Source organism: Boeremia exigua (genome assembly GCF_020726555.1).
Source record: "Boeremia exigua strain MPI-SDFR-AT-0100 chromosome Unknown C7974scaffold_3, whole genome shotgun sequence".
Lineage (NCBI taxonomy): Eukaryota > Fungi > Ascomycota > Dothideomycetes > Pleosporales > Didymellaceae > Boeremia > Boeremia exigua.
The window spans coordinates 354,373-369,053 of record NW_025763520.1 but is presented as its reverse complement, the minus strand read 5'-3'; the positions used below and the strand labels follow the sequence as shown (position 1 = coordinate 369,053).

Sequence of the window (14,681 nt, the reverse complement as noted above, 5' to 3'; positions counted from 1 at the left end):
GCAGCTTCCGATAGCTGCTGCATGGGTGGATGTAGCTTCCATTATGTACACGCCGCGACCTACCTTCACTTGATGCTCTGCGTCGCACCTGCAAATTTGTTTGTTACTAGCCCCACTGTACTCCCCGACAGCACGTCTTACTCCTCTCTTCAACACAGAACTGCTCGACTAGAGCCTCACCCCAGTTGAATACATACAGCCTGTAGCTTTGATATGAAGCTCTTCACCAGTTTTGTCCTCTGTGGACTGGCCCTTTGCTTTGCGACCTTCGCGTCTGCGGCACCGGCACCTCCCACCGACAACGTCGAGCCCATCGTCGGCGCCCTTACCGACCACACCAGCAACATCACCAGCTCTTCAAGTATGCTCCTGTGGTGCCTCTCGCGACGTATTCCCTATTAACACACGTCTCAGATGACGTCTCGACACTCGGATATGACCCATCCTACGATTACCACGGTTGGGCGACCGTTGAGATCTGGACCGGCGGCTCCCAACGTAGGCCCGTAAACTACGGCGACACGCGCGGTGCCAACCTCTCGGACGCCATCTTCAACCAGTTGAACAAAGTCTGCCCTCCCTCTCTGCGCAACAGCGGTGCCGGCATCTGCCCTGGCTCGCCCTACCACCCACACGGTTGGCGGTATTTCGCGACCAACGCACTCATCAAGGGCGATCCATGGTGGCAGGTGGAACCGCGGACTGCGTGGGTGCGTGTCGAGAACGGACAGTTTGCAAATGAGGGGATTCGCACCGTCATGCTGCAGCTAGCTGCTGATACGCTGCGGGCGTACACGCTCGAATCGAACGGTTACAACTGCTACGGTGTACCTGGAAGGTATACGGGTGTGTACTGCAATGTACCGCAGCTCGTGCGTGTGAGTGCCGCCCTGTTCTGTTCAAAATGTATTTAAGTACTGACAGTCCGCACCAGATCAACCTCCCGGTTGGCCGTGTTGGCGATTGGGTGATTCAGAACTATCTGCACATCGAGACCTGGGGCACGGATTATGACCACCAGTTTGGATTTACAGTGGGTGAGCTGAAGCCTTGCAAGACGCGCAAGTTGGTTGATCAGGTCATGGACAAGTATCAGGGTGACCTCGTTGGGCTATTTCCGGAGTGGAAGAACTCGTTCAAGCGTGAAGCGAAGGTGATCATCAACGGCTTTGACAGCTGTACCAATGAACCCTAGGTTCATGTCTCTCTGCGAAGTGCTTTATTGGAGGAAGGACATGTGTAGCATGTTACACCTTTGCGAAACGCTGTTCCACACGAATCAGCGAAACAAGTTAGGTAGTTCAAGGACGGATTATGATCCACGACCAAATTGACAATTTTGGTACACGTATAAAACTTTGTGGTCATGTCAAAGCTTCCCTTCACCTACCTGGCGGCTGCCTGGAGCCCGTGCGGCGTCCCTCTGACCTACAAACAGCACATCCGACTTACCTTCTGACTCTGAATACTTCGACTCTCACCACACCCGCCAGCCAGTCGCAATGGATCCCCATGGCAAGAAGCGCACAGCAGACGGCTTCTCACCTACCGCCTCCGTCTTTGCTCCATCATCGAGCGGCTCAGATGCACCACAAATGATGCGCCGCCACCGCCACCGCCGTCGTAATATTGCAGCAACTGTCTGGGGCGTCGAGCAACCACCGCCGCCGCCCGGCATGCTTGTCCCACTCCCATCTGTACTCCCTCCCAAGAACCCACCGCCACTCCCTCGCTCTTCCAGCCTCCGCGTGCAGCCTTTCAACATTTACAAATCGCTGCTGCGGCACCCAAACCTCTTCTTTCAGTTCTGCATCCGGCTGCCCTACCGCACCATCGTGTCCCTCTACAGCATCGACAAGGAATTCCACTACCGCCTGAACAAATACTCCGTCGGCCTGATCCACGAGTACGCGCTGTACCACGCGCCGGTCGCCGCGCCCATCTTCGCCTGGATCCTGTTCCCGCACCTGTGCATCAGCGACCCCATGCTGCGGCCGATGGACGGGCGGTCGTGGCTAGCGCGCGACGTGCCCGGGTTCCGGTGGGTGGGGATGGTGCTGGCGCGGCAGCGGATGGTGCGGGGGATCCTCACGTCGCTGGCGGGCGAGGGCCACCGGGTCCCACGGCAGGCGTTCGCGGTGCTGTGCAAGTTCTGGTGCGTGATGGAGTGCCGCAAGGGCGCGCTGCGGGAGGCGTTTCTCGCGGACCGCGGCATCTGGAGCGACGACGAGGTGCTGGTGTTTCTGCTGCTGCTGGTCAAGCTCGATATGCGGCTGTCGGATCCGGTGCTGGGGAATGGGATTGCTGAGTTGAGTCATATGCTGCTGTCGCAGGAGGGGCTGGAGATGCTGTGGAAGGTGTTGATGGGGAAGATGAGGATCGATTATGATCTGGCTACGGAGATCCTGGTTCGGACTTATTTGAGCGAGGATCTGGATACTGATACGCATACCTGGTTGGACGATGAGGTGGAGAACGGTGTGCCTGAGGAGCAGTGGGGATTGCTGAGCAGAGAGGGATGGGACGTGGAAGGGAAGAGGATGGAGAGTGCGGTCGACATTGTGATCATGGAGAGCATCAAGCGGGGGTTGGATGTGCAGAAGTACTACCTGGACTTCGTCCTGTATGGATTCGTCGACGGAGATGGTTTCAACATTCCCGTGCCGCGGAGGCTGAGTCGAGAGAATGGGAAGGGCGCGGTAGAGGTCGGATGGCCAACGGAATGGGAGCAGCAGAAGGCGCTGATGGCCTTGAGGCAACTGACCGGTTGCGTGGCGAGGAAGCCGATGGCTTAAGGCTAGAGATGAGCGGCCTTGAGGCGTTGCTGGGACTGTGTGTATGTCCTCAGCTCTTTTCACAAAATGTGCGTTACGCGCGTGCGTGTTCACACCGTAATACCATGAAAAGATTAAGATCAAGAGCATGAATCGCACTGCCGTCACTTGAAGATCAATCGTACTTTCGTCACTTTCAAGATCGGTCGCAGAAAGGCGGGTATGTGGGGACACTGACAGACGCTAGTTGATTGCGGGTGGGACTGCCGCGTGTGGTCACAGTCCTCAAGATGCGGTATCGAGCAAACAAACATTGCGAGATGAGCTTCACAAATCAGCAACGTGTGCTTGAAACTCACATCTCACAATGTGCCCAGCGTAGCCTGCCTTGTCCAATCAGGGATCCAGCAATACAGCTGACACAGCTTCGGGCGCTGAAACATGACATCTGACAGGCACGCAATCGCTCGCAATGTCGTGATCGGCTGCTCACAAATGCGCCCACCGCCTTAATCGCGCTGGCATCTGACAAACAAGTGCCACGAACAGCAGGTGTCGCCGGATTTTCCCTCTGCCGCCGCCGCGCTGGAGTCACCATGGCACGAGAGTGGGCTGATGCGCCGACCGCAGCGGGTATTCCTCGCGGATAGAGTCACGTCGGGTGCCCACACTGATGGGCTACCCCACATATGCCGGCTTACAATACAACTACCTTCAGGCTTTCCCGACTACTGCGAAAGATTCTCCCGGGTTGAGTTTGTCAGGTACGAGATTTAAAAGCAATCACTCAGCGTCGGCAATTGAGCACGTCGGATCGGATTTAGCAACCTTGCACCAGTCGCTGCATTCATAGGTTACTACAAAGAGGAGCTCCTCCGCTTCCTGGTTCCTGCTGCAGCCCTACGCCCACCTGACTCGGAACCGCTTTGCATCATCGCACGCTAGATCGTGAGTCCCCTTGCCATAAAGCAGAGCGTCCCTGGCAATTCGTTTTAAACTTCCACGCCCAACACAGCTGACCAGCAAGCCCCACAGCCTCAGGCCCACTTTATATACAGCTGCCTAGCCCGCCAACCTCTATAAGAGTCCAGCTTTCAAGTCGACATAGTCCGAGTTCTGTACAGTCCGAGTTTATACAGTTGGAACCCGGCTAGCTCCAGTCAAACACAATGGCTCTCTCAACACACGCCGTCGCTTCCATCCGCCGCTACTCAACGTCCATCCCGCGCGACCCGCATTACCGCCTCAAGGCTACGCTGGCGACCGGCTACGTCGTGTCTGCACTCGCACTCCCGTTTGTGCCGCCGCTGCTGGAGACCAGGCGGGCCAAGGCCGATGGAAGTTATCTGACGAGGTACGTGAATGTAATTGTGGTGCCGGGAGAGTTCTTATCCGGCCACTCAATATCAAAATGTAAGGGACGTGCTGACAATGTATAGGGAGAACGTGTATTGCTCGAGCCAGTTTCATCAGTGTGCTCATTGAGTGCAGGTAAATTGCTTGGACCCATCATAACACGACGTTGTTCTGACTGTTCATCTAGGCTTCAAACTCAACGAGCGTCCTTGTTTCGCGGTTCTTTCTCATCATACCCAGCATACTTGCTCTTGATCTTGGCTTTGGCGTTTGGACACGGTTGGCGAACCGCATGGTGGGCGTTTTGGACTATCCAGCTTCTTGGAAACACACGTGACTGCGTGGTAGTACCTAGGTAGCAAACGTTACCTATCTTATCAAGTCATTTTGAAACACGGCTAGTGTCAATAATGTGAACCATGCTCTCACGTTGCAGGATAAACGGTAGCCTACCGTGTTAGGATGTGAGCTAGGTATTCCACTGTAGGACAGTAAAATTGGAAAAACGGTAGGAGATTCTGTAGAGTACCTTTTTACCGACAATCTAGGTAATGCTTAACTACGTTTTAGCTTTAGTTATCATAATGGCTACAAGTTCTGTGTCAAAGTTGTGCTGCTGCCTAGTGCCGCGCGGTGGAGCGTGTCAGTGAAAGTGCAACGCGGGGCCAACGTCATTTGTATCCCCACATAAAAGTGCCCCGCTGCAACCTTCCCGCACTGAACGCGCTCCAACGCGCCAACACGCAATTCAATAGACCCCGAGCTGCCATGGCTTCAGACCTGCTCGGCAGCTTCGACAGCCGCCTGCCCAACGAGCTGACGCTCGCTGTGGTGCAGCAGCTCCAGTACGACAAATACACGCTCTGCCAACTCGCGCAGACATGTCGGGACTTCCAGCAGCTCGCGGAGGAGCACATCTACAAGACGATTAAGCTGCGGTCAGTAGGCGACCTGCACCGCGTCATCGCTGCCTTTGCCGCGCGCCACGAACGCGTCCGCGCCGTGCAGACGCTCAAGATCCTGTACCGATGGAATCCGCGCCTCGAGGTCAGCCTGGAGCGTCGCCGCGCCTTCAACGAGTGCGTCGCGCAGATGGTCAATCTGCGCAATTGGCACATCGAGAGCCCGTACGACAACTTCAAGTGGGAGAAGGGCGGCCACGAGTGGGTCAACGGCGACATGGAGCACTTCCGGCTGGCGCTGGAGAAGGCGTGCGTGGACGGCGCGCAGGAACTGGCGCGCTTCGCTGCAGACCGCAGTCTGTGGAATAGCATGCCGCGGACGGTCGGGCTGGCGCAGCTGGAGTCGCTCACTATCCACTCGCACGGCGCGCACGCCGACTTCTGGGACCTGGACGGCTTCCACTGCCTCTTCCGCCATCCGAGCCTGCGATATCTGCACGTGTCCTGTGTGACGTTTCCAGAGACGCTGGACCTGCTGGAGCCGCACAAGGGCACGACGCCGCTAACGACGCTCATCTTCGACGAGTGCAATATCGAGCCCAAGAGCTTGAAGCACCTCCTGAGCACACCCCGGCAGCTTAAGCACCTGACCATCGGCGAGAACGTCTTCAACGTCAACCGTACGGTGCCACTATCACCGAAGCTCACACCAGACCCACTCGCCGCCCTCGAGGCCATCGCACCCGTTGCCCATTCTCTAGAGACCCTGACCCATCTCGACTCACTATGGCGCCTCAACCCAGACAAGCACCTCATCAGCCGCCGCCAGATCTCCGGCAACGGCATGCGATCCTTCCGCTCCCTCACCACGCTGGAGTGCGACACCGACTCCTTCCTGCACTCCGCCATCATTATGACCCCGCAGCTGTGCCCACCCAACCTCTCGACCCTGATCCTGCGCCGCCACTTCTGGGTCGTCGAGAACTTCTTCGACCACCACCCCCCGACCGGCATCTACACCGCGATCCCCTCACTCACAGTCCTTGAGCTGCGCCAGTCCGCCGCGTCGCTGAACAAACACGCCACCGCCGACTACATCTGCGCGCCGGAGCGCCTGCGCAGCCGCCACGCTTACGCGTACGCACTGGCGCAGCACGGGATCAATCTGCGCGTCGCCATCGAGCTGGGCCGCGGCTCCTCGCTCATCCCGCCCTATCTGCACGGCGAGCCGGCGCCCGAAGTGCAAGTCCTGTACGACGCGTCGCGCGTCGGCTTCCGGCACCGCGCGGAGCAAGACGCAGACGCAGACACGTACGCCGCGCACGACGAAGACTCTCCCGACGACCAGCCCGTAGTCCAGCCCGGAGTCCAGGCTGACCCTCCAAGCCCCTCCCCAGCTGCCCCCCTCCCCGCAGACACCCCCCTGACAGACACCCCCCTCCTCCCCCTCTCCACAATCCGCCTGCTCAGAAACACAACCCACCGCCTCCTCACCACGCGCAAAGCGCGCTTCACCCGCGGCCGCGCCCACCGCGACCCGGACTGGGACAGCGCGACCGCGTCGGACTCGGAGTTCCTCGACGAGGACGAGGATGAGGATGACGACACGGATGTGGGTATGCACGATGGCGAGTGGGTCACTGATGAAGATGACGACGAGGACGAGGACGACGCAGACGCAGACTCAGACTCAGACATGGACCTGGACATGGAACCCATCGATGTCCACGACCCACCGCAGCTGCTCGATGCGCTCACGACGATGCTGCGCGACGAGGCAGGCGAGGCCGCGGTGCCAGGGTTTTTGGCTGCCGTGGCTGCGCTGCCTGCGCTGCCGCATGCGGAGTGGCAGGCCGGCGCGTTTGGGGCGCTGTTCGAGGCGCTAAGGGAGGCGGGGGTGCCGGGGGTGTCGTTGGGTGGGGCGGTGTTGGGGACCCCCCCGTTGGAGGGGGAGGAGGATGAAGAGGAGGGAGGGGGTGTGGACTAGGCTAGGCGGTGGAAGCGGGTCTGGCGGAGGGAAGGGCACGGTCATGTATATACCCACGCATCACACATCACGCATACGAAACACAATTCCTTCTGCATCACTCGATTCATTCTCGGCTAGCAGCCCGCGTACACTATCTATCTACACATACGCGACCGTATGATCATCCCCGAACCGCGCGTTGAACCCGAGCGCCGCCTGCCCGCCCCGCACCGACGACCCCACAACCACCAGCTCGCCCACGCTCTGCTCCTCCGTGGTCTTCAGCGCGGCTGTGTCCTTGACCTTGACCTCGACGCAGCTCAGCGGCACGCCGAAGTGGCTGTGCCGCGCCGCGGGGCCGGCGACGCGGTAGTCGTACATGTTTGTCTGGGCGACGGCGCCGGCGACGGGGGCGGCGGTGAGGGCGTAGACGACGCGGGCGCGGGTGAAGACGCGCAGGTCGGCGAGGTCCTGGGCGGAGAGGGCGGGGGTGTTGAGGCCGGCGCGCTCGGCGGCGAAGAGGAGGCGCAGGGGGCCCGGGGCCAGGGCGCGGGCCGGGGCGGCGAGGCGGGCGAGCAGCGAGTCTGTGGGCAGGCGGCCGGCGGCCAGGGCGCGCGTCTCGATGTAGTGTGCGAGGCGGGTCAGGGCGCCGGTGGCGGTGGCGGCGGTGGCGCTGTGCAGGGCTGCGGCGGAGGAGGCGGAGGCGACGAGGATGGTGGGGGAGAGCGAGCGGGTGGCCAGGGCGAGGTCGACGCCGGGGCCGGCGACGGAGTTGATGATGACGGTGGAGTGGGAGAAGAGGGCTGCGAGGGTCAGGCAGAGGCAGTACGAGTCTGTGAAGGCGTCGGCGGGGAGGAGTGTGTCCGAGGCCGAGAAGCGCTGTGCGGTGGGCAGGGAGGTGATGAGCGCGCCGACAGCAGAGGAGATGTTCTGTGGTGGTTAGTGTTGGTCTTTGCGGAGATACAAGAACATACCTGTTGGGTGAACTCGACGATCTCGGCGGGCTTGCCGGCGGCTTCTTGCCAAAGGAAGACGACGCCTGGGGCTTTGCCGCCGTCCGCCGGCAGTGCGTCTTCAGTGTACTTCGAGTCCTGCACCAGCTCGTGCCAGACAGAGACGTCGACCTTGCCGCCGATGCCCTCGGGAACCTCGCTCCAGTCCATGTGCCGGCTCGTCTTCTCGACCGTCCACACGATCTGGCGCAGCGCCGGCACGCTCCGGGTGACGTCAGCCAGCGGGACCGATCCAGCCTGTGCGATGAGGGAGTCGGCGCCAGTCGCCTGCAGCAGCTCGACGAGGGTGGCATGTGGCTGGTTGTAGGGGATGAGGATCGGGGTGAAGCCGTAGAAGGCGCCGGCAAACAGAACGGCCAGGAATTCGAGACTGTTGGGGAGGTATACGGCTACACGCTTGGCGCTGTGCTCCTGCAGGTGCTTGCCGACAATGGCGATCTCCTTGGTGACGCCCGGGATGTTGTGCTCGGAGACGTCCTCCTTGCCAAAGACGGTCTTGATGGTGGCGGTGCCGCTGGAGCTGGCCTTTTTGTCCAGCGGGATCTCGCCCGTCACGCGGCGCCAGATGTCTCGCAGGTCTCCATCTTTGCCGGCCGAGTACATGGGGGCGCCGGGGGGTTTCACGGCGAGGCCGGTGCGCAGCGGGTCTGGTCGGTCAGCGGAGCATTTGGCAAAAAATTGTCCATGAGAACTTACAGCCATGGGGCGTCTCCGGCGAGCGGAAGACAGCAGACTCGCCCGGCTGCCTCACGTACGAGGCCTGCGCCTGGCGGGCAAGCAGCAGCGGGTGCGTGTCAGCATCGGCGTTGTTGGCGACGATCCAGCCGACGAAGCCGACGAGGCCGACGAGCAGCACGGTCGAGTAGGCGTTCCAGCCCTGGAACAGGTCGGAGATGGCCCCGTCCAGCTGTTCCAGAAGTCCCGGCATGGTGGAGGTAGATTTGTGTAGGAAGTTAGGAGCAGTGAAGCCGCAGCTGGGACAGCTGTTAGTAGCGGCGGGGCGTTCCCGCTGTCCATTGCGCTAGTGCGGTGGAGCCGCGGCAGAAAGCCCCGAGCCGCCGACCAGCGTCGATTGTTTTGACAACCGTCACCACCACCGAGACCATGCCGCGATAATTGCCCGCCGCCACCACCCCACTACTAACCACAGGACAGTGCAGCGCCCGGCCGGTTTCATCGCCAATGGCCCTCTCCATGGCCGCGCCCGCAACGCCGACGCCGCGCTCGCCGCAGCAGCTGCACACGCCCAACGGCACCTGGAAGCACCCGCAGTTCGACGAGATCACGCGCCGCCAGTACGCCACCACCTTCGACGAGCACAACGTGAAGGTCGTCGTCGCCAACGCCGGCCTGCTCGCCGCGTCGTTCCTGGCCAACGCCGTGACCGCCAAGGTGAAGCTGCTGGACTACGCCGCGTACGCACCGCGACCCCCACCGCTCCGCTCGCGCTGACCGCACAGGGCCCCCGTCAACGCACTCCTCACGCACGTCCCGTACAGCGACTGGGCCGTCCTGGCCCTCCGCCTCTTCTTCGCCGTCAACGTCGTGTCCGCCCTGCTGCCCCTCGTGCGCCGCTACTACCCCGACGACATCGTCGACATCCCCCTCACGCCCTCGCAGCGCTCCTCCATGGGCCTCAAGCCCAGCGCCTCGGCCACCCCCGGCTCCGCCTACGCCTCGCCCGCCTACGTCACCCCGCCGCGCTACTCGCGCTCCACGCCCCGCAGCAGCTTCAGCGCCCACGGCGACCGCCCGCTGTTGGGCTCCGGCAGCCCCGGTTCGGGCCTGGGCCGGTCCGCGTCGGGCGCGTCGTACTCGCCCGGCCTGAGCGGGTCGGCGAACAGGCGGTCCAGCTACGGCGGCGCGAGCCCGTTTAATAGCAGTTTGTTTGGTGACAGCGCCGCGAGCTCGGGCCCGGGCACCCCGACGCCCGCCACGGGCAAGGCGAGCGTGGGCCTCAACAACAAGTGGCTGTACGAGAAGCGGCGCGACAGCCCGCGCAGCGGCATGTTCGCCTAGGTAGTACATAGACAGATAGTGCAGCACCGCGGAGACGAGCGTATACCCTCGCGAGGCGTTTGGGCGCAGCAATGAATTGTTTCCGTTCCACATATCCGCATGTCAAGCAGCGTTCAATCCGTACAGTGATATAATACAACCCCCCCAATCCACCCATTGCCATTTATTTCAGCGCACCCCGCCACCCGCCTACGAAAACCGATCCCCCTTGCGCGTCCGATACACGTCGCTCGCCTCGTACTTGCTCTTCTCCGCCCCCTCGCTCGCCGGCGCGTGCCGCGTCGCCGCCGGATCCCGGCTCGCCTGCACACTCGCACTGCCGCTCTCGTCCTCGCTGCGTATGCTTTGTGCAACACCCTGCTTGTCGCCTTTGTACTGCGCGGTGGAGGTGGAGGCGCTGACGACTGCGTTGGGTCCTACTGTAGGATTCGAGGATGCGCCATTCGAGGGGGACTGGCCGTGCATTCCGTGCGCCGCCTCGAGCTGGTACTGCCGCACGCGCTTCTGGCGGTCCGCCTCCGCCTTGGCTGCGCGCTCCGCGTTGATCGATTTCTTCGCGAAGTAGTATGCGCCGCCGCCGGCGGCGATCAGGGTCGCCCAGCCGTAGCTGTGGGGGGTTAGCTGTGTGTACGCGGTGATTCAATGTTTCAGGTATGTGTTGTGGTGTTCTTGGTGCATCGTTCTGGTTGGATCGCTCTGCTTGAATCGTTCTGATTGCATCGTTCTGATTGACTCGTAGACAGGAACGGGGGCTGGGTGGGGAGTGGATTGCATGCTTGGGCGGACGGCTTCGGAGGTGCGCGTGGTGACGTACTAGACGGATTTGACCTGCGGGTGTCAGCGGGGATTTCTCTGTTGCGGAAACAAGGCGCGTACGGTGTTCATGGCGGGCAGATGTGGGATGCAAATTCGGAGAGTGGGATTGCGAGGTTTGCGCCGCGCGAGGTGGTTTTTGGTGATGCTGGGAGTGGTCTGATTCTGTAGGGCTGAATGCTGAGGGGAGCGCGGCGATTGGCTCGGTCGCGGGAGCTCCACTAGGTGAGCTCTCATGTTGCAGGACCAACGGCGGATTTAAATGTGAGCCAAGATTTACTACACAATAGCAAGGTAGGGAGAACGTAGAAATATTCTACAGTGTACTTTCTTACCTCCAATGTAAGTAGTGCTGAAGTAGATTTTAGCTTCAAGTATTGTTATGGCTACAACTTCTGTGTTAAAGGTAGTTGAGGTTGCGCCTTCGCCGTGTTTCCTGAAGCGTCAGAGGCTCGGTATTGCGCGGCGCGGCAGCGCTGCGCTTTTCGATGTCAAGACTCAGGATTTGATTGCTTTGTTGGAGGTACAGTCTAGTATGGTCATCTTCAATGCTTCTGAAGCTGGAAACGTCAATTCGCCCAGATCGCACTGTCTGTAGATGATGAAAGCCCGTTGAGCTCATTGGATTGCGCATCGCCACACGACATCAAAACTCAAGACTCAAGACTTACCTTGTCTTTGCAAGTTCAACATCTTCGACAAGGGCGTGCAAGTCACCCTGGAACATAATTATGTCGAGTTCCCTTCTCGCTCTGAATCAACATCAAGCACTTCTACTCAAATCGCTTAAGCTTTGCAGTACAAGCATTGATATGCGCAGGCTGGCTGCAATTGCCGATCAAATGCGCCTCGAAACAGTCCTCCTCGCAGCAACCAGACATCGCCTGACACCGTCATTCGCATTGTGGGCGCCGCCTCGCAACTTCCGCATACGATGCGCTGACACAAGGGCTCGTCTCGGAAAGGACCCACTCCAACGGCGCCTCACCTCAAACACCAGCGTCCTAAGGCTAATCCAACCTCGCAGCTACATAACTCGCACAATGTTTGATCGCTCCCTGTAGCCGAGTGTCGGCACACGTCCGGACAGGAGATACATCGGGACCGGCTGTCGTGTTTCGACATAACGTGTTGCCGCCTGCTTCGAAACTTGACACAAAATCTCCAAACCCGGATTGCTTCAGCACTCAGCAAGCACAGGCAAGACTTCCTTGGCACCCGCCGCGGCTTACCGCTTGCAGCGCGTCTAGCTCCAGACCGGCTCGCGAGGTTTGAGGCTGGTGGGTGCGCCTCATCATGGCAGCTACGCGCCGCCACGCTGGCGAGGACATCCCGTGAAGGAGCGCGTGGTGGAGCCCGCCTAGTCGTCGTGCAGCGCGTCAGATGCAGCATCTGCTTTCCGAAGACCCTCTTCAAGGGGCTCTGAGGCACCGTCAGGCTGTCCCATACGCATCCTTCACCTCGCCGTGGTAGGAGCTTGTCTCGTGGGTGTGGGCACCCCTGGTGTTGAGCAGATTTGCTCGCTCCCAGCGTTCATCCTGCCTCTGGTGGAGAGTATATAGGTCCACTTGTAGTTCCGCAAAGCACACTCATCACTGATCAGCTGCTCTCCACAGTCCATCGTTCTCTTCACTCTTTTCTTGCTTCTATTCTATTCAAGCGCCGGACGCTATCTATTCTAACTTCAATTACAATGTATTACTCAGCTCCCGCCATCGCCATCATCGCTCTTGCTGCCAACGTCCACGCTCATGGAGTCATCCTCGCAGCTGTGGGCGACAAGGGCCAGAGTCAGGGCTTCTTGGGTAGGCATCTTGCTTCGATATGAGGAATACGCTGACACAGCACAGTCGACCAGAACTTGGCCCGTAATTGCACAACCATCTCGCCTTGCCAGCAAGACTCCACCATTATTCGCAACTCTGAGATCACGCAGAACATTGTGAACTCGTGCGGACGCACGGAGATCAATGGCAACATCGATGTCGGCGAGCAGACAGAGAACGAGCTGGCTGCCAACCGTGTCACTGCCGTCTCGTCAGGCACCGTCATGACCGTCACTATCCACCAGGTCAGTGATTCACTACTTAGATGCTCTCAAGACTAACATTCCCAGGTCAACGCTGACGGTGCCGGGCCGTACGAGTGCGACCTCGACGAGACTAGCAATGCTGCTACCAAGTTTGTGCCTTTGAAGGTTGCAAACAACGTCCCTGGTGCGAATGGACTCTCCCAGGCCAAGGAGCAGGACTTCACCATCAGCGTCGCTATGCCCGACAACTTCAACTGCATCGGCGCCTCGACCGGCAACATCTGCACCGTGCGCTGCCGCAACGCAGCCGTAGCCGGCCCCTTCGGCGGCTGCTTCGCCGTGCAGCAGACCGACGGCCAGGGCCGCAAAGACTCGACCGCAGCAGGTACGTTCCGCTTTTCATTCCCCAGCCGCCGCACATAGACTCACCTGCGGTAGGTGTCGACACAGCACAAACCCTCCAAGGCATCTCCAACCAGATCCTGCAGAACCAGCAGGATCTGCCCGTCGCCATCGCGGCGAACCAGGCTGCTGGTGCCGCCGGTGGCAACGAGGGTGCCAGCGCCATCTCAGGTGCGTCCCCTTCCTCCGTCTCGCGCGTTATGTGCTCGTTCAAGGCTGACTTTCACAGCGCTCATCTCGGCCACGGCTGCGCCTGCGGTTGCTACTCAGACCGCCGCTGCGGGTAATGGTAATGCGCAGAACGGTCAGCAGAATGGTCAGCAGAATCAGGGTCAGCAGAACCAAGGACAGCAGGGTCAGGGCCAGAATGCAGGCAATGCCAATGGCGGCAACCGCGGTGGAAACCGAGGCAACGCTGCTGGTGGTAACGCCGCTGGTGGAAACGCCGCTGGTGGTAATGCTGCCGCTGGTGGCAACGCCGCTGCAGGTGGTAACAACGCCGCTGCTGGAGGCAACAATGCTGCTGCGGGAGGCAACAATGCTGCTGCGGGAGGCAACAATGCTGCCGCTGGTGGAAACGCCGGCGCCGGCAACAGAAACGGACGCGGAGGCAACGGCCGCGGCGGCAACAAGAAGCGCTCCGACGCCAGGTTCCTCTCCCGCTTCCTGCTCTGAGGCACGTAACGGCCACAACAATTATCCAAAAAGGCGGTTAGCGATGGCCAAAATGGTCGCACGAACGCTCTGGTAGGCTCGTGGTCCTGGGGTGTTTTTCTTTCTTCAGTGGGGCTGGGCTGAGCGTGTTTATATGGAGATGTGTATATACCCTTATGCAAGCGTTGTGTTCGATTTTGTGGTCTTGAGTGAGATGTGCGGTGGCGGGCTCTCAGGTTTGGGGGAAGTGGTGGATGAGCGACCTTCAGGCTGACTGGCTTTACTATAGAAGTTGTAGCTGCTACAATATCTAAAGTTGGAGTTCAGTTGAGAACTACTTACATTGTAGGCAACAAAGTATCCTCTGAAGTTTGTTAGTGTTTTCCCCACGTTACTGTGGTGTGGTGTACTGAGCTCACATCCTCAACGGGAGAGGCGGGACTCCTGTAGGAAGAAACGGCAGGCTCATTACCAAGGGTTACTTACAATCCATCACACACTTATCTTCGATGCTACTCTGAGACTCAGGCATCATCCATCCCAACCAGCACCAGACGCAGTATTCTTGGACGTTACATCTTCGTAGTTTAGACGCAGAATCTACCTTTGTATCTCTCGCTTTTTCTGCCCCTGTATCAATATTTTTCCATCGTGATTCTAGCATGCTGAAAGTGGGCTTTGGCAATGTCTTCCCTGCTGCCCGCAGCACTGATGCAGCATTCCAGAGATGACGCGAAGTCTTGCTTA

The 14,681-nt window shown here is 59.7% G+C and overlaps 8 protein-coding genes across 8 annotated transcripts; 6 read left to right on the top strand and 2 right to left on the bottom strand.

Moving 5' to 3' along the window:
* Positions 1-140: 140 nt before the first annotated feature.
* C7974DRAFT_421492 (uncharacterized protein) lies at positions 141-1,195 on the top strand (the record flags this gene model as incomplete). Its single annotated transcript, XM_046144292.1, has 3 exons — positions 141-361; positions 415-878; positions 935-1,195. The coding sequence occupies exons 1-3, from the start codon at positions 214-216 to the stop codon at positions 1,193-1,195; spliced, it is 873 nt and encodes a 290-aa protein (XP_045999851.1). The 5' UTR covers positions 141-213.
* Positions 1,196-1,299: 104 nt separating this feature from the next.
* On the top strand, positions 1,300-3,187 carry C7974DRAFT_387387 (uncharacterized protein). The gene has a single exon (XM_046141161.1). It carries the CDS (start codon positions 1,503-1,505, stop codon positions 2,793-2,795), a length of 1,293 nt encoding a protein of 430 aa, XP_045999850.1. The 5' UTR covers positions 1,300-1,502; the 3' UTR covers positions 2,796-3,187.
* Positions 3,188-3,943: 756 nt separating this feature from the next.
* Positions 3,944-4,259, top strand: C7974DRAFT_305443 (uncharacterized protein; the record flags this gene model as incomplete). The annotated part of the gene is made up of 2 exons (XM_046138029.1): positions 3,944-4,128; positions 4,214-4,259. The coding sequence occupies 2 exons, from the start codon at positions 3,944-3,946 to the stop codon at positions 4,257-4,259; spliced, it is 231 nt and encodes a 76-aa protein (XP_045999849.1).
* Positions 4,260-4,777: 518 nt separating this feature from the next.
* Positions 4,778-7,098, top strand: C7974DRAFT_122069 (uncharacterized protein). The gene has a single exon (XM_046135164.1). It carries the CDS (start codon positions 4,899-4,901, stop codon positions 7,017-7,019), a length of 2,121 nt encoding a protein of 706 aa, XP_045999848.1. The 5' UTR covers positions 4,778-4,898; the 3' UTR covers positions 7,020-7,098.
* On the bottom strand, positions 6,954-9,014 carry C7974DRAFT_387380 (uncharacterized protein). The gene is made up of 3 exons (XM_046141160.1): positions 8,711-9,014; positions 7,976-8,661; positions 6,954-7,931 (listed from the first exon to the last, which is right to left on the bottom strand). Exons 1-3 carry the CDS (start codon positions 8,940-8,942, stop codon positions 7,161-7,163), a joined length of 1,689 nt encoding a protein of 562 aa, XP_045999847.1. The 5' UTR covers positions 8,943-9,014; the 3' UTR covers positions 6,954-7,160.
* A 65-nt stretch (positions 9,015-9,079) lies between these two features.
* C7974DRAFT_387379 (nuclear pore complex component-domain-containing protein) lies at positions 9,080-10,127 on the top strand. Its single transcript, XM_046141159.1, has 2 exons — positions 9,080-9,429; positions 9,475-10,127. Exons 1-2 carry the CDS (start codon positions 9,197-9,199, stop codon positions 10,031-10,033), a joined length of 792 nt encoding a protein of 263 aa, XP_045999846.1. The 5' UTR covers positions 9,080-9,196; the 3' UTR covers positions 10,034-10,127.
* A 95-nt stretch (positions 10,128-10,222) lies between these two features.
* C7974DRAFT_409825 (uncharacterized protein) lies at positions 10,223-10,918 on the bottom strand (the record flags this gene model as incomplete). The annotated part of the gene is made up of 3 exons (XM_046143420.1): positions 10,223-10,640; positions 10,848-10,861; positions 10,910-10,918. The coding sequence occupies 3 exons, from the start codon at positions 10,916-10,918 to the stop codon at positions 10,223-10,225; spliced, it is 441 nt and encodes a 146-aa protein (XP_045999845.1).
* A 1,621-nt stretch (positions 10,919-12,539) lies between these two features.
* On the top strand, positions 12,540-13,817 carry C7974DRAFT_288777 (uncharacterized protein; the record flags this gene model as incomplete). Its single annotated transcript, XM_046137635.1, has 5 exons — positions 12,540-12,651; positions 12,697-12,917; positions 12,963-13,263; positions 13,317-13,451; positions 13,510-13,817. Coding segments are annotated over 5 exons (1,077 nt in total), but the record flags the coding sequence as incomplete, so codon positions are not given.
* Between the last annotated feature and the right edge of the window lie 864 nt (positions 13,818-14,681).